At 41.1% G+C, this 20,685-nt stretch overlaps 3 protein-coding genes across 5 annotated transcripts; 2 read left to right on the top strand and 1 right to left on the bottom strand.

The window, feature by feature from the left end:
- The first annotated feature begins 996 nt into the window (after nucleotides 1-996).
- Nucleotides 997-7,465, top strand: MXD3 (MAX dimerization protein 3). Of its 2 annotated transcripts, none has more exons than XM_039356812.1 (6): nucleotides 997-1,321; nucleotides 1,503-1,602; nucleotides 2,830-2,859; nucleotides 4,108-4,222; nucleotides 5,516-5,684; nucleotides 6,242-7,465. In XM_039356812.1, exons 1-6 carry the CDS (start codon nucleotides 1,252-1,254, stop codon nucleotides 6,433-6,435), a joined length of 678 nt encoding a protein of 225 aa, XP_039212746.1. In that variant the 5' UTR covers nucleotides 997-1,251; the 3' UTR covers nucleotides 6,436-7,465. The 2 variants fall into 2 exon arrangements, with proteins under 2 accessions (XP_039212746.1, XP_039212745.1); XM_039356811.1 differs by having other exon boundaries at nucleotides 4,105-4,222.
- Nucleotides 7,161-10,344, bottom strand: PRELID1 (PRELI domain containing 1). The gene is made up of 5 exons (XM_039356808.1): nucleotides 10,049-10,344; nucleotides 8,607-8,832; nucleotides 8,388-8,501; nucleotides 8,129-8,207; nucleotides 7,161-7,491 (listed from the first exon to the last, which is right to left on the bottom strand). Exons 1-5 carry the CDS (start codon nucleotides 10,138-10,140, stop codon nucleotides 7,373-7,375), a joined length of 630 nt encoding a protein of 209 aa, XP_039212742.1. The 5' UTR covers nucleotides 10,141-10,344; the 3' UTR covers nucleotides 7,161-7,372.
- Nucleotides 10,345-10,458: 114 nt separating this feature from the next.
- RAB24 (RAB24, member RAS oncogene family) lies at nucleotides 10,459-19,866 on the top strand. Of its 2 annotated transcripts, none has more exons than XM_039356810.1 (9): nucleotides 10,459-10,592; nucleotides 11,114-11,327; nucleotides 12,707-12,775; nucleotides 13,027-13,105; nucleotides 17,170-17,237; nucleotides 17,766-17,865; nucleotides 18,334-18,384; nucleotides 18,936-18,995; nucleotides 19,389-19,866. In XM_039356810.1, the coding sequence occupies exons 2-9, from the start codon at nucleotides 11,211-11,213 to the stop codon at nucleotides 19,454-19,456; spliced, it is 612 nt and encodes a 203-aa protein (XP_039212744.1). In that variant the 5' UTR covers nucleotides 10,459-10,592; nucleotides 11,114-11,210; the 3' UTR covers nucleotides 19,457-19,866. The 2 variants fall into 2 exon arrangements, with proteins under 2 accessions (XP_039212744.1, XP_039212743.1); XM_039356809.1 differs by having other exon boundaries at nucleotides 10,481-10,733.
- Nucleotides 19,867-20,685: the final 819 nt, after the last annotated feature.

Raw genomic sequence — 20,685 nt, 5'->3', positions numbered from 1 at the left:
TATATACTGTCTGACTTCTTGCAACTCTCATGATCCGTGGAATACCTGAAATTTAAACTAAAGTTGCAATCCTATACATGAGAAAGTTTAAGGGTTACATCTGAAGGTAAGATTATGTTGTGAATTTGTAGCAGAGTGGTTTTTTTTCTCAGCACCTATTAATAGTGCAATTTGAGAATTATAATCAAGCATTGCTGGAGATCAAGTAGAATCATATGGCTTCTGGATCTTTTATAGCAGGGGTCTTCAAACTTGGCCCTTTTATGACTTGTGGACTTCAACTCCCAGAATTCCTCAGCCAGCGTGCCTGGCTGAGGAATTCTGGGAGTTGAAGTCCACAAGTCATAAAAGGGCCAAGTTTGAAGACCCGTTTTATAGCAACACCCAGCCTTGTTAAGGACAAATGAAGTTTGTTTCTATACTGATGTATCACCAGACCAATGTTGTCTGAATTATTCCATAGAATAGATTATAAACGTGTATTGCTTAAAGGAGAGCAGGTTGTCTCATGTGTATGATTCTTCCCTGCTAAATATTTTTTTCTCCGTAAAAGTAGTAAGGTATACGTTGATCATTTTTTTCTAACTTGGGACAGAATAGCGAGCACATACATCCACGGATGAGCATATCGGCGGCCATTGTTAACGTAGAGCAAAATTACTGCAGACCAAACCGAACAGGGGATATTTTACCACGCTCTTTTTTGTTCATTTACTATGTACACACATCAAGTCTCTAACTTTACAAAAGCAAAAGTCTCTCATTTATAAAACCGAGCTGTTCCAAAGTAGTATTAAAACGCGTCTTGTTATATTGCTTCCAACCAATAAGGAGAGCGCAGCCCCCGCCTTCCGTTCAAACATAAAAGACTTCATCATTACCCGCCCGAATTTGTTTTGAAAGGGCAGTGATGGATAAACGTCTGGTCACATCTTCCAACCAATAAGAGCGCTGGTTTCCCTAGCCACGCCCAGCACAGTTTAAGATTCGAAACAAGGCAGCGGGAACGCCCTGAGCCTAAAAAGCTCGGCTCCAAGACGAAAAAGCCCGCTTAGTTTCATCCTTCTTGGTTTGCGCTCTCTGAAGGAGGCCCACGAAGGAATAGCTCCCGCGTGGACTCCAAGGGGTGGAATCAGAAGCTCGGGAGTGTTCGAAGGGGCGGGATTACGGCCAACGTTGGTTGCTGAAGGCGGTGAGCCGGTTGCGTTATCAGGGCTACCAAGGCCTTATTTGCGCGGGTCCCCTGTTGTTATGGAGCTCATTACTAGCAACATTCAGGTTTTGCTTCAAGCGGCTGACTATTTGGAGCGCAAAGAGAGAGGTATTCATTCTTCTCCAGGGGCGGTAAAGGGGCGACGCGTCTACGGCTTTTACTGGAGGGCGGCCGAATTGGGTCTCCTTAGGAAGAGGGCGGGCTTAGGGTTAGGAAAAGCGGGGGCAGATTGGAACCTCTAAAACATGTCTCTATCTATTTATCATCTATCATTATCTATCTATACCAGAAGCCGAATATGGCTATGCTTCTCTCTCGCCTTACTGCGGACAAGATACGTTGCAATCGCAGAGGAGGCCGAGAATGCGAAAGGCCCTCAAAAACTTCCGGTAAGGCTTCTTCAGTTAGAGTTAGACTTTGGGCAGTTTTATTTTATCCGAGGAGGAGCTGCCCGGATCTGGAAAACTAAGTCTTGTGAAAAGGTCGCATTTCCTTTAGGCCAGCAGTTCTTAAAGTGTCATCTGGGGACTCTTTTAGGGGGAAGTCAAATACTTTTAAAAAGTTCTTAGTTTTAATTGCTAATACAATAAATATTGATTATACATTACCCACAGAAACCAAAGCTCTTTGGGGCCTCAAACATTTTTCACAATGTAATGGAGTCCTGAGACCAGAATTTGAGAGCTACTAATTCTAGACCAAGTTTTTTTCTTTGTAAGTTTTAGTTTCATTTCTTTCACTATAAGAAGAGAAGTACTTGGAAGAGCACTCATAAAAGGAAGGTACTATTACACAGGAGTGTAATAACCAAGCCTTTCCAATTGAAAGAAAAAGATATAGTCAAAAGGAAGTAGAGGCTGGGTGTACAATTTAAGCAGGATTTAACTGAATAGATAAATATTGGGAAGTATTTTTTTTTTAGTAGTAATTACATTGACTAATTTAGGAAAACGAGAAATTCCTTTAGAGCTTCTGAATGACTTAGGTGCTTCATAATGCCTTTTCAATTGAAAGAACAAGATACAATCAAAAGGAAGGGGAGGTTGAGTGACATTTAAGCACAATTTAACTGAAAGAATGACTGTTGGAATATTAGGAAGTATTTTTTTTAATAGCAATTAGATTGACTAGTTATTCCTTTAGTGTTTTGAATGATGTGTCATAATACTTTTCCACTTTGTACTGAAGTATATATAGACTTGGGTTTAAATCTTTGACTTGACTTTGAGTCTTATAGACTTCATTATATAATACCAAAACATTGAAAGATGTATAGTTCATATTTGTTTATTTCTTTTAAGGTTGTGCAATGAATGATGTTACTCCTTAATATTTAAGTTACTGGTATTCATATTTTTAACTGATTTTGCCACTATAGCATAAGCACGAGATTCTGACTTCTAGCAAATCCAGCAAGTTTTTGTTTTTGTTTTGAATGGAAAAGATTACCAGCCCATCTTACTTCTTTGCACAAAAGAGGAAGGTTGAAATTGAACATTTCGATGTGACTGAATGTGTGCTTAGTTTGCTTCATTGAATGACCCGAATAGAAGAAATTCAGTTTTTGGAATTTTAACTATATCTCATTTTTGTTTTGTGTTTCTATTTCCTTTCAGGTCTGTACATAATGAGCTGGAAAAACACAGGTACACTTAAGGAGGAATATTATTCTAATTGATTTTTTTTTAGGCTCCTTCTCCTACATTTTATTGGCTGGGTAGGAAGGATGGACTAATTTCTGCCTGGTCCTAGTTATATTAATAACTAGGAGCCCCAATTCCTCCATCAATTTTGAGAGTTAGTTTAGGGTCTAGGGTCATCATTTAAAAAATATGTTTTTCTTTTTCTGAACCAGGAAATGACCTTTCTGAGTTCTTTCTTCCATTTATGTGCAAGGACTTCCCTCACCCATTTCTCAATATTTCATACTATTCATATGTACATTTAAGCTGTTTACCAAGTTAACCATTTTCTAGCTTACACAATACATCATACCATAAATTAAACAGGCTGAATTTGCATAACAAACAGAGCACCAACAAGTATATGAGGCTAGTTAACACTGGCCAAACTTAGTTTTGAGAATATGCATCTTCTTGGTCTTTATCTTGCCCTGGTAGAGATATTTTAATGAATTCAACACAATGAATTCATGCTCTTTGTAATTTTTCCCCATTTATTTATTTTTCCTAAATATTTTTAAGTATGTATACATTTCAGGCTTCCTTAAGTGCAGATAGCTGGTTCTCTATTAGCCCGTTAGTACTGCTGTTCTCATTTCAGGTCAATGAAACTGAACTGGGAATACAGCTGATGGTAGATAGCATTTTCTATGTATGTATTTTCAAGCTGAAATGCAGTCCAAGATCATTAACTGTTTGTCTCTTTCATACACAACATCTCAGTGACCTGAGTTACTTATGTTCTTATTAGCAAGGGAGCATAAAAGATCCATGGTATACAGTATTATGCCTAGTAAGACAGCAATTCTTAGATTTTCAATACTGTAATTCTATAAAATAATAAATTAATGTAGGTAATCTATCCACCCAATGAAATTAGTATGATTAGCAGATGGCTAAACCCATTGGTTTAGTTTCCTACATGCCTGAGCAAGCCTGCTGTGGGCTTGCACGTGCAAAGTGTGAATGAGACTTGACAATGCCATCACTTTCGGGTCCAGTTAGTTAAAAAAAACCCCTATCTCCTCTGAGTTGATTCTACCCAAAAAGTGGTGAGTTAATATGCAAATCCCTGAATTAAGAAATGATTGAGGCCAGCCATATATTATTCACTCTTTGGAAAATGTGGTTCTGCCTTGGTCTGGGGTCTAGAATTCAATTAAGGCTTTACCTAAAATGTGATTGTCCACAATCTGTGTTTCTTCCCAGCAGAAGGGCCCAGCTACGGCAGTGTTTAGAACAGTTGAAGCAGCAGATCCCCACAAATACAGAGCATTCTCATTACACAATGCTTAGTCTTCTGCATCGAGCCAGATTGCACATTAAAGTAAGTAACAGTAAAGTAACAGCCTCCTTCTTCCAGCTAAAGACCGCCTTTCTTGGGTTTAGTTGTTGGTAATTTGCAAATGGTATTAAGGTTTCAAATTTTAATATTTTATTTATTAGAAATAACTTATGGTCTTTAAAACTGAATATAGAAAAAAAGTTTAAACATCAAGTCAATAAGTGGAAATGAATATAGAAGGGAAAACTAATTTGTCATCAGAGAAATTGTTTGGAACAGTGGTTCTCAACCTGTGGGTCGGGACCCCATTTGGGGTCGAATGACCATTTCATGGGGGTCGCCAAACCACGCTGTCCGCCATTTTTTTCCCTTTTCCCTAGCTGTCCTACTCCCTCTTATTGGTGGCCACACCCACTTGGGGGTCACCACAACATGGGGAACTGTATTATGGGGTCACGGCATTAGAAAGGTTGAGAACCACTGGTCTAGAATGTATAAAGGAACTTCAAATCTTTGTTGGAAATGTGAACAATATGAAGGGGCATTTTATCATATATGGTGGACGTGTAAAAAATGGATACAAATGAATTCAAAAGATTTTAAAGACTAGCGTACAACTGAAATCAAACTTTCTGATTTGGGATTAATGGGTAGCTTGAAAAAACCCCATAGAACTTGTGCTTTTATGTATAACTGCAACGTGTTCAAAAAAAATTCAAAAGAGGAAAAATTTGACACTACCCACAGTAAAGGAATGGTTGGTGAAGATGATGGGACTTGCAGAGATGGCTAAATTGACTTCCTTGATTAAAGATATCTATATTTATGGCCGACTGGAAACCCCTCCAGACTTTGAAATGGAAAAAAATATACCTATGACATAGTTTTAATGATTTGGGGGAAAAAATGAATAGAAAAAGTGAGTAAATAAGATAATTATGTTACATTATATTTCTGCTGCAAAGAAAATCAAGTTTTTTTTCCTGCACCCTTTTGTTTCCTTTATTTTGCATTAGTTTATATTATCTCTTTTAAATTTAAACTTTTAATAAAATTTGTATAAAAAGAGAAAAATTCCTGACAGCCTTCAAGTAAGTTTAAGAACCAAGGAAAATAAAGGGAGAAATCTAAATCCAGCCAAGAATAACTTTTTATAATTTCTTCAGTTTTGTGTTTAGGACGGACTACTTAGCAAATGCTCCCAGCTGAATTTGAGAAAGTGGTGGTATTATTTTGTTTCCAGCAGTGGCCAGTGTGATGTTACTAAGAGATATGAAATAAAAGCATCTCAATTGTAACTCCAAATATTATTCCCGATCCTTCTTTCACTCCCAGAGGCTGGAACATCAGGAACAGAAAGCTCAACAAGAGAAAGAGAGGCTACGTTGTGAGCAGCAGAATCTGCACCAGCGCTTAAAAGAATTGCAAGCCCAAATGAATATGGAACTGGCAGAAGCAGATAGCCTGGATTCTTCTTGGTTCTCCTCTGAGCATTCTGACTCAGGTGGGCAATGCCCGATAATTAATTCTAGTGCTACATCTTTATGATGCCAACAAGTTGTGCAGCAAAAAATGCAGGGTCTGATAAGCAGAAAGTCACTGGCTATAGTGTTAATGATAAAAGTTATGGTAAATTTGGAGATTACCTAGGGTGAGGATGACTGAGCCAGGTCTTTATAGGCCACATGGCTCCCAAGCAATTCTGGCCAGCCTACAACTAAAAAACAACTTATTAAAACAAAAAAAAAAAAAAAAAAAAGGGAGGGAGGCTTCCCACAAGGATGGAGGCTTATGAAATCTCAGAGCGGGGGAGATCATTCTAGAGGGCAAGAGTTGCAATAGAGTATGTGTGCTTCCTGGGTCCTGCAAGATGACTATAATTGACAGGATCCAGAATATATCTTCCTGCTGGACTGAACTGGACAGGGAGAGACAACAGGAAATAAGCAGTTACTAGGAAAGTTGGTTATGCCTACGTTGAAAAGGAAGCTTGTATAAAAGATACTGCATTCCATTTGAATAAAGCATTATTGTGCTAAGTTTTTTTTTTCCCTGTTGCAGAAGATGAAGTGGACATAGAAGGCGTGGCATCTGCCAGCGTTGGAGATGTCATGGCTGCTTTCAGTACTCGGCAGGAGCGCGGCTATTCCACTATCAGCAACTTCTGGTTATGGACAGAAGTTCAGTTAAGAGGACAGCATTCATCTAGACCAGCTTCAAGCTTTTCAAAAATTGCTTCGTGGCAGGATAACTGATACATGGTTTATAAGACTGTTTTCTGTAAGTAAAGAGGAACCCCCTTTCTTATAAAAGAGAGACTATGCATCTCCTCATGAAACCAAGTTTTGCATCTCTACCTTTTTCACAAAACCAACTAGGTCAATTGTTAAAAGAATTACATACTGAAGCTGGCTAACTTTACATGGTAATGTGATGGCAGGAGGGAGAAGAGTGAGATTTTAAAACACTTGACATGCACTTGGTATGAGTAGCTGCATCTTACACTGCATCCTAGTTAAGGTTTGTGGAGCAAGCAAGTCCATTCTGCAGAGACTTCAGCTGGTAAGACACCCACACACCTGCTGGCATTTTAAACAAAAGATACACTTAGCTTTTATCTAAAGGGGGGATTAAAAAATCCATATCACAACAGTAAACGCTAGGCTCAGTTCTTTTATATGAAATGTGTCTTGCTGTTGTTGAATAGACTGTGGAATAATAGTAAAGCTTTGCTTCAAGAGACTTTTTGCCATTGCAAATCTAGCTTTTGCTGACCTATTAAGTGACCCATTTTAAGACTTATTTAGTGGGTTTTTGATAAGTTGTAACCTAAGCACAGTAATTTGTAATATTTATTCACCAATAGCTACCAATTCTCTGAAGTCTCATATACAAAGGCTTGCTTTTGAGTTGCATAAGAGGCAAATGTAAACAGGAAGATAATTAAATCATTGATGAAAAACAGATCCTGATACCGAAATAAATTGAAGTCTATGGTTTTAATGAAAATTACACCTTTAAGAAAGAAGATGATTGTCAGATTTGTACAGTCTCAATTAAAAAAACATAAAATCTACAGACATTCTGGTCAAGTCCCAAAGGAAGGGAAGCTTTAGTTAAAGTGAACCTTCCAGTATTATACCACCCTGTGCCAGTGGCATTCTGGTTCCCTTCAGTGGGAAAACTGTTTTCTCACACATACTGTTGCTTTTTTGTAGTAGCTGCCTTTCCAGCAAAGTCTTTTGCCTTCTCAGTAACTGCCAAAGCTGTCTCCTTGGCAGTTTCCACTAGTGTCTTAGATGGTGCTTCACCTATAAAATCAATAAGCCAAAAGTCCAGGAGTAAGTAAATATATCCACTGTACCTAGTTTTTCTGTAAAACTCTTAGTTCCTATTTTGGAAAATATTGTATAAAATTTTTAATAGTCATTACCTATGAGGAATGATTTTACATGTTTAATACTCGTAGCCTTCAACTTACAACCATTCATTTAGTGAACAAAGTTACAGTGGCTGTGAAAAGAGTGACTTATGACAGTTTTTCACACTTTATGATCGTTGCAGCATCCCGATGGTCATGGGATCAAAACTCAGATGCTTGGCAACTGGCTCATATTTATGACAGTTGCAATATCCTGGGGTCATGTGATCATTATTTTTTGGGGCGACCTTCTGACAAGCAAACTCAATGGGGGAAACCACATTCACTTATAACTGTGTTAATAACTTTATAATTACAGTGAGTCACTTAACGGTGGCAAGAAAAGTTGTAAAATGGGACATAACTGTCTCACTTAGCAACAGAAATTCTGGGCTCAATTGTAGTTATAAGTTGAGGACTACCTGGGGTACCTAGAACAAGTCCAAGAAAGCGATTAAGAGTGCTAATTCTACAATCTACATTTTATATACTGCATTTTTATTAGTTGCTATTAAAGGTGTACCCACCTTGCATTTTCGCCAGCACATACTCAAAACCTTTGGTAGTCTTGGTCACATTGCTCTTGAATCTAGCCAAGCCAAATTCCTTAAACAGGAGAACAGCCAGTTGAGCAAGAAACAGAGATAAAAATAGTCTCTTGTCTATTTATTAGGAGAGATTAAACATTGAGCAATCAGCCTGTTTTTTCAGCTACATACCAGTAGTCCCAGATTGCTTCTTATAGATTGTCTCTATCATGCATATACAGATCTGTAGCTCCCTTACCTGGATAGCACGAGAAACGCCAAAGAGACGGGAAGAGACCCAGGCTTCCCGTTTGACCTCTGTCCAGCTACTGTTTTCTGGGTTCTCTTTGTAAACACATCGCTCCTCCACTACCTGCAAGAAAGACAACATTCCAAAATAATAATCACTTCCCCAAGCCTTTTGAATCATTATCTTGCCGTAGTGGCTGCAGATAAATATAAAACATTTTACTGTTACCATAAGACGTGCATGATTAATATTCCAGGTGAATGTGGTCATGGTTCGATTCTGTAGGTCCACAATGGAATCTTCTAGGATATAGACATGGCGGCCGACATTAGATGGAAAGAAGTGCTCTGCCCAGCGGGGCATCCGGTTGGTTTTGGTTAGGAGCCTCCTGGAAAGCAGTTTCTGGTCATCAGTCACCTCTCGGTGCAAGATATCTTCCGTTAGGACATGCTTGCTGGGCAAAACAAAAAGACAAAAAAGAATTTAAGACACTATCCTATGTTATGCAACTGTAATTAAATAGCAGCATAACACTCCCTGCTTATCTAATGACATAATTCAGTAGAGTCAGATAATACTATTTCTATCTTTGCTACCCTATTTCCATATCTAGAATCTATTGTCAAAAGCACACCTGTCCTGAGTGGGAAGGAGAGAGAAATGGAGCAGCATCACTTGCAGGTTTACTTTTGACAGAATTATAATTCTACCAGCATGCATTTATTTTGTTATTTCAGAATCCAGTGAGCAAGAGAAGTGATCTCATGTTTAACTACTACGTAGATCACCTTTTAATTATTTCAGCCAAATATATATGTTAAAGTGGTGGGGGGGAGTAAGTTAAGTACAATGACCAAGATTAACCTTATAGTTAATGAGATCAGGATAAAAGAGGCCTTTCCTACTGGCTTGAGAAGATAAGCAGTTGCTAACTTTCGTCAGGAGTATTATTCTACACTATTGGAGCATTCCCTGAGAGGGGCTCATTTTGAAAAGTTTCTTCTAGCACTAGTTAATCCAAGTTAAACCATTATTATTGATCATTCTTTTCCCACAGGAATTTTTGGATTTCTAAACACAGCAGCTAAGAACCATCACCCCAACTTCCTATTATTTCAAGCTTCCAATCGCAGTAGCAAAGCTCTCTTTAATCCCCTGAAGATGACGCTCGAGCAGCCACATATCAGCTCAGCACCGCTCGCTCCCTTCCTCCCTCTAGTGGGTGAGAGGGTCGCACACCGGCCTTCGCCACTAGGAAAAAGGCTTCGGATTTTACAATCACTCCCTCCACTTCATCAGCTGCCCGTGGCTTCAGGTTTAGCCCTGGGCGGAATTCCAGGGCGGCGCACAACTCCCCAGCTCTAGACCGCAGCCGGAGCCCCACGTACTTACTCAGGAAGTAATCACAAAGCAGCGGTGCGGTTTTTCAATAGCAACTGGGATGAATAAGACGAGGTTTCCAAACGGCAGCCCTTTCCATATTGCCCCGAAAGAAGAACCTGCTCCGTGTAACTAGAGTTCCCTCCCCCCCCAATCTCTCTGAGCCCCCCGCCAGGAGACAAGGACGGTTTAGGGCCAGTCCCTAAACCGACAGGACGGAGCCGCCCCGCCACCGAGGGCTAAGCCGAGCGCGAAGCGGCGAAGAGTCCATTCCCGCGCGCTCCCCTAACCTGTAAGGATTCGGGTAGCGCTGCCAAAAGGCGGTGAAGACTTGGTCCCAAGGCCCTTTCAGGACGCTCAGGGTCAGGAAGTACTTCCCCATCAGCTCCGCGGTCACCGATCCTGCGGGAGACGCAGAGGAGGAAGGAGCCGGCGGGGGAGAGGGGGGGCGTCACCCGGCTCGCCTTGCTCCGACCCGGCTCACGGTCTCCCGCCGTCCCGTCCCCGCAACGCGGGCAGTGCTAAAGATGGCGGCAGGAGCAGCAGCTGCAGGCGCACCGCAGCCGCCATGCGGAAACAGGAGAACCGTAACGACTTCCGTGGGGCGACGCCACCGCTTCTTCCGCCGCGGCCTCCTCCCCTCCTGCTTTCAGCCCAAGCCCCGCCCCGCTCGGAGCGCGCTTCCGCTCCCGGCGGGAAGCTCCTCCCCTTTCCCCGGGTATGTTTGGGGAAACTGCTCGGCCGAGGCGGCCCGGAAGGAAGCCGCTGGTTCGCTTCTCCTCGCTTCGTCTCCAGTAGAGGGTGGCCGGCCGCTTCCAGAGACATGAGGCCGGGGTGAGTATCGTGCAGCGTCTCCCTCACTAGCTGCCGGCCTCGTTCAGCGCTGCTGCCCATGCTTGGTCCTTGGGAAAGTGGTCCGGACCCGACGCTTCGACGAAACGCTGAACGCACCGGGCAACCGGTCCTCGAATCCAAGTAAGATCTTCCTTCTCGCGCCGCTGCTTCCCCGAGTCGATTCCTGCCTCTCGAGCTGCTGATGTTAGCTACTAATATTAGGCGAGGTCTCTGAACTGAAAGGCTAAAAAAGCTTGTGCTTCTGGTCTGGTGACTTGTCTTCTCACAGGTACCGGTAGGAGTGTTTAGTGTGCTGTTCGTGCGAAAAGGGGCGATGGGTCTCTTGATCCAAGGCTCCGTCACTCTTGGCGGCCAAATGCGGCTTGCAGGAGGAGCAGAAGAGAAGGATGCCCTAGCTTTTGGTCAAATATCTTCTCCGTTGTGATGGCATGTGGTGGGGAGGGAGAGGAGATCTTTATGCTGCTCCCCAATCACTGCACTTCCTCCTCTCCTTGCTTCAGGTGAACTTGCCCAGCTGAGCTGCACCTCTTTGGCTGCTCCACCTGACTTGCGTTGGGGGAGTTCTGAAGGGCAACACTCGGCTGCGAGGGCAGGAGAATGAGCGGGCAACGCGTGGATGCCAAAGTTGTGATGCTGGGCAAAGAGTATGTAGGCAAGACCAGCTTGGTGGAGCGATATGTTCACAACCGTTTCCTTGTAGGACCTTATCAAAATGTGAGTTTTGTCTTTTTTTGTGTGTTGAACGTTTTTCCGTTCAATTGGACTGAGTCCTTCGTAATTCCAGCCATTTCTTCCCCCAAATTTCACTCCGTTTGGATTCTCAGGCTTGATTTTATTTTAATGTTATAAGCAACATCTAATCAATATTAGTTGATCTAATATTGCTAATATTAGATTGTTAATAATCTAACATTAATAGCTGAGCAGGGTTGGTCTTGATTGACTTTCAGGTAAGAAATTGCCTTGGAATCTCAGGGCTAGATTGGGAAATCCCCAAACATCTAGGAGGAAAGTCATTTTGCTAAATGATGCCAAGAGCTCCTTTTTTTATTTACAGAGTTGAGTTTCCTTGGTGCAGTCACTTAATTGAAATAGTTTATTTCTTAAGATCAGACTAGCCCCTCTGTTGCTGAGTGTTGAGAGCTATAAAACATAGTTTTTAAAGAAAGTCCTGAGAAAGGGGATCTGGTACAAGTTGAAAGTTCCACTCTGGGTTGGGCCTGGACATTATTGTTCCTGATGATCTTTTTTTATATTCTTCTATTATAGAACTACTATTATAGTTTTATTGGATTTCAGAAGTAGAGAGTGAATAAATAGATAAATGACAGCCCAGTGGGTCTAGTCATCAGAATTTGAATTTGAAAGGGTTTTTACATTACTTATTGTGAAATGGGGAGTGGTTGATAAACTGAAGTGAAACTATTTCAAAAAGGAGCCATTTTAATTGGCGGCAGAGAAGTCTACTTTCAGTTTAAGGGAGCTTTGCAAATGATTTCTGAGAAGTTACTGATTCTCAAAAATATAGTGTCTTGTCTGCCAGCATGTGTTTTACTTAGTAACACACACTTAGTAGAGAAAATGTTAAAATAGTTGTTTTTCTTGTTTATAAATCATTTCTGTCAGTCTCTTGGATATGATGTCTAAAAGTAGTCTTTGATTTATGACCAGTCATTTAATGACTGTTTGAAGTTAAGATAAACTTCCCAGAGCTGCTTAGGAGGTGGCTTTCCCACCCGACCTCCCATCAATGTGATCACATTTTGGGTACTTGGCAACCAGCTCACCTTTATGGCCTTTGCAACATCCCACAGTCACGTGACTGTAATTACAACATTTTTCTGGCTTCTGGTGTTTACTTCTGGTTTCCAAGACAAAAAGCCCATTGGGTGAAATAGATTTCCTTGGCAACCATCACAATGGATCCAAAAAATGGATCCATTCACATAATGCCTTAACTTTTGATTGCAACAATTAACAGCTGTAATTCTGGGGTCAATTACAGTTGTAACTTGAGGACTACCTATACAGTTGCTTTCCTAAAGCAAACGGGGATACTATAGCTGTGTTCACATTTACCTTTGTTATTTTAGACAATAGGTGCTGCATTCGTGGCTAAAGTGATGCCGGTGGGCGGCCGCACAGTAACTTTGGGTATCTGGGTAAGTCACAGTTGAAATAAAAGATATATGGGCTATGCACAGTAAACAACAAAACAGAAGAGCAGGTATGGAACTGATGTTATACAAGGTGATGAAGGACATTTTGTATAAAGAGAAAGTTTATATTGTCACAACACTGACAGTAGGTATATTTAATCAATATTTGCATTGCATTATGCATAGTACTATGTAAAGTAGAGCCATACTTTCCCACTAAGTGGAAATCCATTTTCTCCATTACCTTTCTCTAGGATACAGCTGGCTCAGAGAGGTATGAAGCTATGAGTCGAATATACTATCGTGGAGCAAAAGCTGCCATTGTATGTTATGGTAAGCATTTATTTGCATGTTGGTTCGGGCAGATTTTGCAAACTAAGCTGACCATCTTAGCTTGGAATAGTGGGAAGGTGTAATTAGAAGGTGTCAAGTTGGAAAAGGCAGTTTTGTTGTATTGCTCAGACACCAACTGCTACTTTCATCTAGCTCCCACATCCCATGTTGCCACTTGAAGTCATTTTACCCTGAAATATCTTGTTCTTGTGGAAAACGGAAGGACTCTTACGAATTCCAAAGGGTTTTAGCAGAGAGATTTATTGCGCAGGTTCAAAAGCAGTAGCAACCAGCAATTCTGAACCCTGAGGGCAGGTTCAGACTTCAGTTTTATACTTTCCGTTTCTCAGGAACAAAGGAACACACATTGTAATACACATTGTAATACATTAGGTTCGTTTCTCACGGGTATACAATGGAGAGAGTTTGCTACATACGTTGTATCCAAGTGCAATGCGCATTAGGTTAGTCACATACTACTAACGCAGCATTATTCCAGTAATTATGCAGACATATAATTATTCTAGTGATTGTTTATTATTCCACATTATTGTAATCATCTCTAGCTAAAATCTATTGCTACAAAGGCTAGAAAAGAAATAAGAGCTACATTTATAATATAGCTGGGTCTGTGGGTGGTGCTATAGAAACTATTCTTCTGTTCAATCACCCAGCAAACATAATTGAACTGCTTGACAGCAAATGTTATATACTTAAAGTTAATACAGCATTGTGAGACTTGTCCTGGTCAGGAAATATTATCAGTGGGGAAAATCTTATTTTTTTTCTAATCAAACAATTTCATATACAGTATTGCTTAAAAGTTTGTGAAACGTTTTGAATTTTCAATATTTCCGCATAAGTAGGACCTAAAATACCTGTTATCCGCAAAAGTCCTCAAACTAGATAAAGAGAGCCGAATTCAATAAATTATACAGGTAGTCTTCACTTAATGACTGCTTTGTTCAGCAACCAAACGTATGGCACTGAAAAAGTAAATTTATGACTGGTCTTCAAACTTATGGCCATTGCAATGTCTGCAGCATCCTCACAGTCATGCAGTTAAGATTTGGACACTTCATAACTGGTGGGTATTGCCTCTGTCATGGCCCCATTGGATCACAATTCGGAGGAGGAGGAGGAATCAGGACCATCCGACAGGGATGGCACGGCTCCCCTGGAATGTTCGGAGAGGTCAGTAGCTGAGACAGAATAACAGTTGGAAGGGACTTTAGAGATCTTCTAGTCCAGCCCCCTGCTCAGGCAGGAAACCCTATACCATTTCAGACAAATGGTTATCCAGTCTCTTTTTAAAAACCTCCAGTGTTGGAGCATTCACCGCTTCTGGAGGCAGGTTGTTCCACTGGTTAATTGTTCTAACTGTCAGGAAGTTTCTCCTTAGTTCTAGATTGCATCTTTCCTTGATTAGTTTCCATCAATCATGCTGTCCTAGGCCCCTCATTGGGGGAGGTGTTCAACCAGATGGGGAGCTGCCCACCCTCACAGACACAAGGGAGGATCAGCTGCAGACAGGCGGTGGTGTCGAGAGGCAGCAGATCCCCTCTGATGAGGAACAGCTGCCTCCCCCACTCAATCTGAGGGCATGGAGAGTAGGAGGCAAGCTCGGAGGAGATATGTGACACCGCTAGGGAGAAGGTCTCCCTGTCCCTCCTCACAAGGAATACCTGGCTTGGGTTGACTTAAGCAGAGGCTGGGGGAGGTTGTCTTTGTCAGGAACAATTGTTTTGCTTTGATATGCACTTCCCTGGCTTTGGAAAAACTCTTTCCTTGTATCATGTTTCTGCCTGTGGAATTCGACCATTGCTTGTGGACTCTTGCCTTTGCCCTGTGGAACTGGAATCTTGTGTACGACTTAGGGACCTTGCTTGGGGGACTGGTACCTCGTTTTTGGACTTCCTTTCTGTCTTTGCGATTTGGCTCTGGTGATTATTTGCTTTATTTGTGGAACTGTGGATGGCTGCCTTCAGGGAAGTTTGGGGTGGAGCTTTACTGACCGTTGCAGGGACATTTTGTTGTGGAATTAGCAGAGCAATAAAGGACTCTGTGGAAGCCTGTCTCTGCCTAAGCCAGGGGTCTCCAACCTATCGGCCGCGGACCTTTACTGGGCTGGGCCTATTGGCCATCGGGCCCTGGGAATGGCTGATGAGTGCGCACATATGTGCGCACACCCCTCACTCTTGCTAGTGCCACTGCTCAGGTGCTAGCGGCCCATTTGCGCAGGTGCCAGTTCAGGCACCGCGAGTGCACATGGCCCACTTGCGCATGCCTGTAGACTCTGGTGCCCCTGCATGTGCATGCCTATTTGCGCATGGGTGCATGTGCGCACATTTCCCTGCTCCTCCTTTCCCTCCACGCTGCCAACCCAGAAAGGTTGGGGAGCTCTGGCCTAGGCAACCTGGGTCAGAACAGTCTGAGGGTCACATGATCCCTATTGGTGAGCTTCCAACAACTCAGTGGGGAAGCTGGTATGAGCCACAAGTGACATCAGTGACTGCAGATGATTTGCTTAATGACTGCAGCAGAATTGACATGACTCTTGAGTCTGGTCACATGATGTTTCACTTGACTGCATTGCTTAGCACCAGAGTTGCTGGTCCCAATTACAGTTGTGAAGTAAGGACAATCTGTACTAGCTCAAAGAAAGTTATCGAAAGCTACATATTTCTGTTTTGTACAACTATGTGAACCTTTAGGATTATCAGTTTAGGGAACTTAAGAGTCAGATGGTTCAATCAGTGGGCTGATAATTAGGTGTGAATGTGGGAGGTCCTACCTTATTTAAAGAACAGAATTCTGGATATTCACTCTCAAAGTCTCATCTTCACATTATAGGAATGAGGAAGTCTGTCATGGTTTGACAAATAGAGATTTCTGAAAACTTCTAAAAGCTGTTCTGTAAGGAGGAAGCTGTTCTGTAAGGGCTAAAATTCCTTTAAGTTCATGTGCAGGACCGATCAATAGTTATTGGAAATATTTAGTTGCAGTTACTGCTGCTCAAGGGGAGCTCACTAGTTGTTGTGGTTTCTCGCCAGCCAGTGTATCTGGCAGATGAGTCTGAGGAATCAGATGAGGATGAGGGGCCTGGAGTGACATTAGAGTCAGAGGAAGGCTCTGAGGAGCTCCAAGACTTACAGAGGAGCCTGGCCTCTCTACTCGTGCGTAGGCTGAGACACAGATGTGCTGGGAGCCTGAATTGGATAGTGATGAAGAACAGTTGGGACAAATCACGGATGCACAAATGCACAGGAAAAAGAAGCGAGTAGGTCAGAGGAATACAATGGGGCGACTCCAAAGGCAAAGGAGAAGGCATTAGGAAGCCACGCCTTGGCTGAATTATAAAAGGGAAGGTGTGGGAGGTGCTGGTTGCCAAAGGCATCCGTTGGCGTTGAGGATCGAGTTTCTGTGGACTGTGTTTTTTTGCCCTGGACATTGACTCAGGTCTGTGAGAATAAAAGGGGTTGGTTTTTTCTTGCGGTTTCCTGCATGTTTCCTGGAAGAGGAGTTGTGAGCATAACAAGGACTCACGTAGGCTGGGACAGTTACCGAAAACAAAGGTTGACTTAAGTATATTCCTTTAATTCAGTTTTTCTCAGTAAGGTAAAATATTTATTTATTTATTTATTCATTCATTTGGGTTCTCTCTATTATGACGTGTGGAGAACATACCACATTTTAGGTCATACCTTTGCAGAAATACTGAAAATTCAAAAAGAACCACAAATTTTTAAGCATCACTGTGTACAGAATTGGAATTCTACTTTGGTACTCAGATTCTGTTGTGATTTAATGAATTGGATCTCTTTGGGAGGTTGAACCAATAAAAATGACAGGTATCTGATAACTTTGCTTAATATGCACATAAAGTAGCCCAAATGACTAGTGTCAGGGCAACATTAGTTATTATTAAGAGCCCTTGAAGAAGATATTTGTACTTTCTCAACTGAATTGCTCTTTCTAGTTTCTTGACATAGTTTACTTATGTAGGGATGAATGGAACTGCTTTATTTAATTCCAGGGTGTCCTGACACTTCCTCTTTCCACAGATCTCACTGACAGAAGCAGTTTCCAGAGAGCAAAATTCTGGGTGAATGAACTACAGAACTTTGAGGAAGTATGTTGATGTCTATTTATAGGCAGAGAAAATGGTGTACCGTACTTGGCTTTTCCGGGACAGCATCGAAAACAATTGTGGGAGGATGTTTATGGGATCCTTTTTATAATATTTGGATTATGGTTGTTTAGATGGTTCAGATTTTCTGTTTATTGTTTTTCTGCTTAAATTAATAACTCTTGTAGAGTTCTTCTGGAATTGGATAGCATGTAAAAATACTGTTAGTTTTTAAAGAAAATAAACTCCCCCACCCCCATACAAGATGCTTATGTAGGCACTGATGTAGGCAATTGAGACACTGGAAGTATATTTTAGGAAGCTTGGCTTGGTCATTATGTTTATCTAATTTATCTCCCGGTGCTTTTGGAGATCATCTGAGATGTTTCTAGTCAAAATACTAAACAGAATGAAGATTAATTAGCTTTCACTGTATAAATAGGAACTCGCTGTAGTGATTCCTATGAGGAGCAAAGCGTCAATGGACACCTCATATGTTGAAAACATTTGCTTTGTTTTCTTTCTTTGTAGAACTGCAGGATCTATTTGTGTGGCACCAAAAGTGATTTGCTGGAAGAGGATAAGAGAAGGCGGGAAATTGACTTCCATGATGTACAGGACTATGCAGACGGTGTGTTTTTGTCTTCTTCTGTCATATATCAGGGTCCTTCTTGTCGCTGTAAGTCATTCGGAGGAGGTTCAAATGTTCCATTGGCTGTGTCCTTGGAAAGGCAAACCATGTTTATTCATTAGTTGAAATTCCTCGTGAAAGTGACACTGCTTCCAATTTCTCAGTCTTGAGAAGTGGGCAAACAGTTCAACTGTCTTCTAAAACAGCAGTTTAAGGTTTGCAATTATGTCCTTTTGGGAAAATAATTTGCATTTACTTTGATGGAGCAATGTCATTGGCTGGAATATTCATGTCTGTTGAAATGGGGGGGGGGGAAAGGAGGGAAAATGATCTGATTGCAAAATGGTTGTAAGTTGTATGGAGAGGTTGAGGGTTGGAATAGCTGATATATTATCGGTTACTAACATTTGAGGAGAATTCTAGTACTAAGCAAAACATTCATTCTTTCCTTCCGACACATCATTCCAGAGATCAAAGCTGAGCTATTTGAAACCTCAAGCAAGACTGGACAGAATGTCGGTATGTATCTTGTATGTATCTTGGTATGTACACTAAACATGTCTGGCATAACCTAATTCCAGAATAGGTGGAGTGTTGAATCATGTTCTTTCCCCTATTTTTCTCTCCTAGTGTTGGAGATAGGATAGTGTGAATGGACTTATTTTATCTTTTCTTAATGAGAAAAGTCAAAACAATTATTTTTACCTTCTCTTTAGCTAGAACCACAATATAATTCTAGGCAGATCAGTTTAGAGCAGTGTTTCTCAACCTTGACAATTTTAAGGCATGTGGACTTCAACTCCCAGAATTCCACAGCCAGCAATGCTGGCTGTGGAATTCTGGGAGTTGAAGTCCACATGCCTTAAAATTGTCAAGGTTGAGAAACACTCGTTTAGAGACAAGTTGTACTTAGCTAAAGAATTAATTATCCCACTGAGAGTATACAAGTAGACAGACTTAAAGAGTTACATTTTTGGCTGCCTCAGCAGTTTATCAAAGGTATTTTCATTCTTTGCTGTATTTTGAGTGATTCATTGCTCTTTGTGACTTTAATATCTCTACTTTTTAAGATGAGCTTTTCCAGAAGGTGGCTGAAGATTATGTCCAGTTTGCTGCCTTTGAGTTAACAGGTGAGTTGCTGAACCAGGTGTGTACTGAGCACCTATATCCACTTCTAAAATAATTTGTTGTATTCCTGGATCCAGCATATTATTCCCTGTAAAACTGAGACTTGGAGACACTTAACTGAATTAGAAGAATAATTATGAATGTGTCCCAAGAAGTATGGAAGGCAGAAGAATCAATGAGTATCTTTTCCAAATACACACTCCTGTCTTATCAATAACAGGGAGGATTGGGAATGATGACCACAGAGGAAAGGTGTTAGCTCTTATTATTCCTTACACACATTTAAGTGAATTGTGACTGCCAAATTTTTCCACGGAAATTTTAATGGAGCCTTAACCTTAATTTGTTTCAAATCTGTACAACTTGTGTAACCTATGTGTGTGCTTTATTTTCAGAGGAAAAAGGAGTTGATCTGAATCAAAAGAACACTACCACCTATTTTTACAATTGTTGTCATCACTGAATTTTTTATTTTGCCAAAAGTAACATTCTTCACTAGAGACAGCAATTCATGCTTTTTCTGGTGGGTCACATCTTCTACTTGCTAGTTGGAATGCCTTGCCCTTTGGATATGTAGAACATTATTTGTTGGCTGCTATCCAAGGAAACAGGAGGGAAGTAGATCAAAGATATGAATATGCTGCAAAATGTGCTGCCTTGTTGAGTGGAAGACTTGATTGCCTTGTGCTCCCTTCCCAGCAGAGATTGACTAAATTATTGAACTGTGTCAAGAATTGTTATTTTTCATCACTATGCACAAGAGACCTTATGCTGACGGGTTGTTTCTGCTATTTTGAAGATGTTGCCTGATTCTTATTTAAATGGCTTTCAATAATTTATCTACATGTAAATAAAAGGCAGTGTGGTCTTGTGTTGTTGAGGGATATGGTCAGCTTTCTGTTTCTGCTGAAAATTCTTCAGATTGTTTGGAGAAGCACCTGGGGATGAGAATTTATCTGCGATTACAGCGTGTCCAGAACTGCAGAAAGTTAGAAAAAGAATCTGTGTCCTGCTTTTATTGCACGTCATACAAAGGTGGTCCTCACTTAATAACCACTTGTTCAGTGATCCTACTTATGATGGAGCTGAAGTGGTACTTACAATCTGTCCTGATACTTAGGATGGTCACAGCATACCTGCGGTTACATGATTACCATGTGTGACCTCCTTTGTTGACTTCCTATAAATATAGTCAACAGGGAAATGTATAGGTTGCAAATAGTGGTGGTGTGATATTGTTTAATGATGGCAACTGGAAATGCAGGAATTTTTGTTACAAAGTGACATGGTTATATGACCTCACTCTTTACAATTGCATTGCTTAGTGATAGAAATTCTGGCCTCAGTTCTCAGTTAAGTGAGAACTATCTCGGAGCCATATGAGGAAACTTTCTTACCTGTAAGCCACCTCCAAGTGGTTCTAGGGATGACTGTCACGTTTCTGCCAATCAGTGGCTGTCAATAAACCCTTCTTTCAGATATAGGTCTCTGTTGAGATAGCTTAGTCACAGTTGACCAAACTAATTTAATGCAAGAATGCACACAAGATAATAAGGCCCAATACTATGAAAGAACTTAAGTTTCTAAATAGTTTCTAAATTTTGGACATTGAGTAGAACTACATAGATGGCATTATGATACTGGAGTTCCAGCGCAGTTACAGACTGGTATAATATGGGAGCTAGAGAACGC

The sequence above is a fragment of the Crotalus tigris genome, unplaced genomic scaffold (assembly GCF_016545835.1).
Source record: "Crotalus tigris isolate CLP2741 ecotype Arizona unplaced genomic scaffold, ASM1654583v1 scf7180000018829.1913635, whole genome shotgun sequence".
Lineage (NCBI taxonomy): Eukaryota > Metazoa > Chordata > Lepidosauria > Squamata > Viperidae > Crotalus > Crotalus tigris.
The sequence above is the reverse complement of the archived record's forward strand: the minus strand, read 5'-3'. Positions and strand labels throughout refer to the sequence as shown.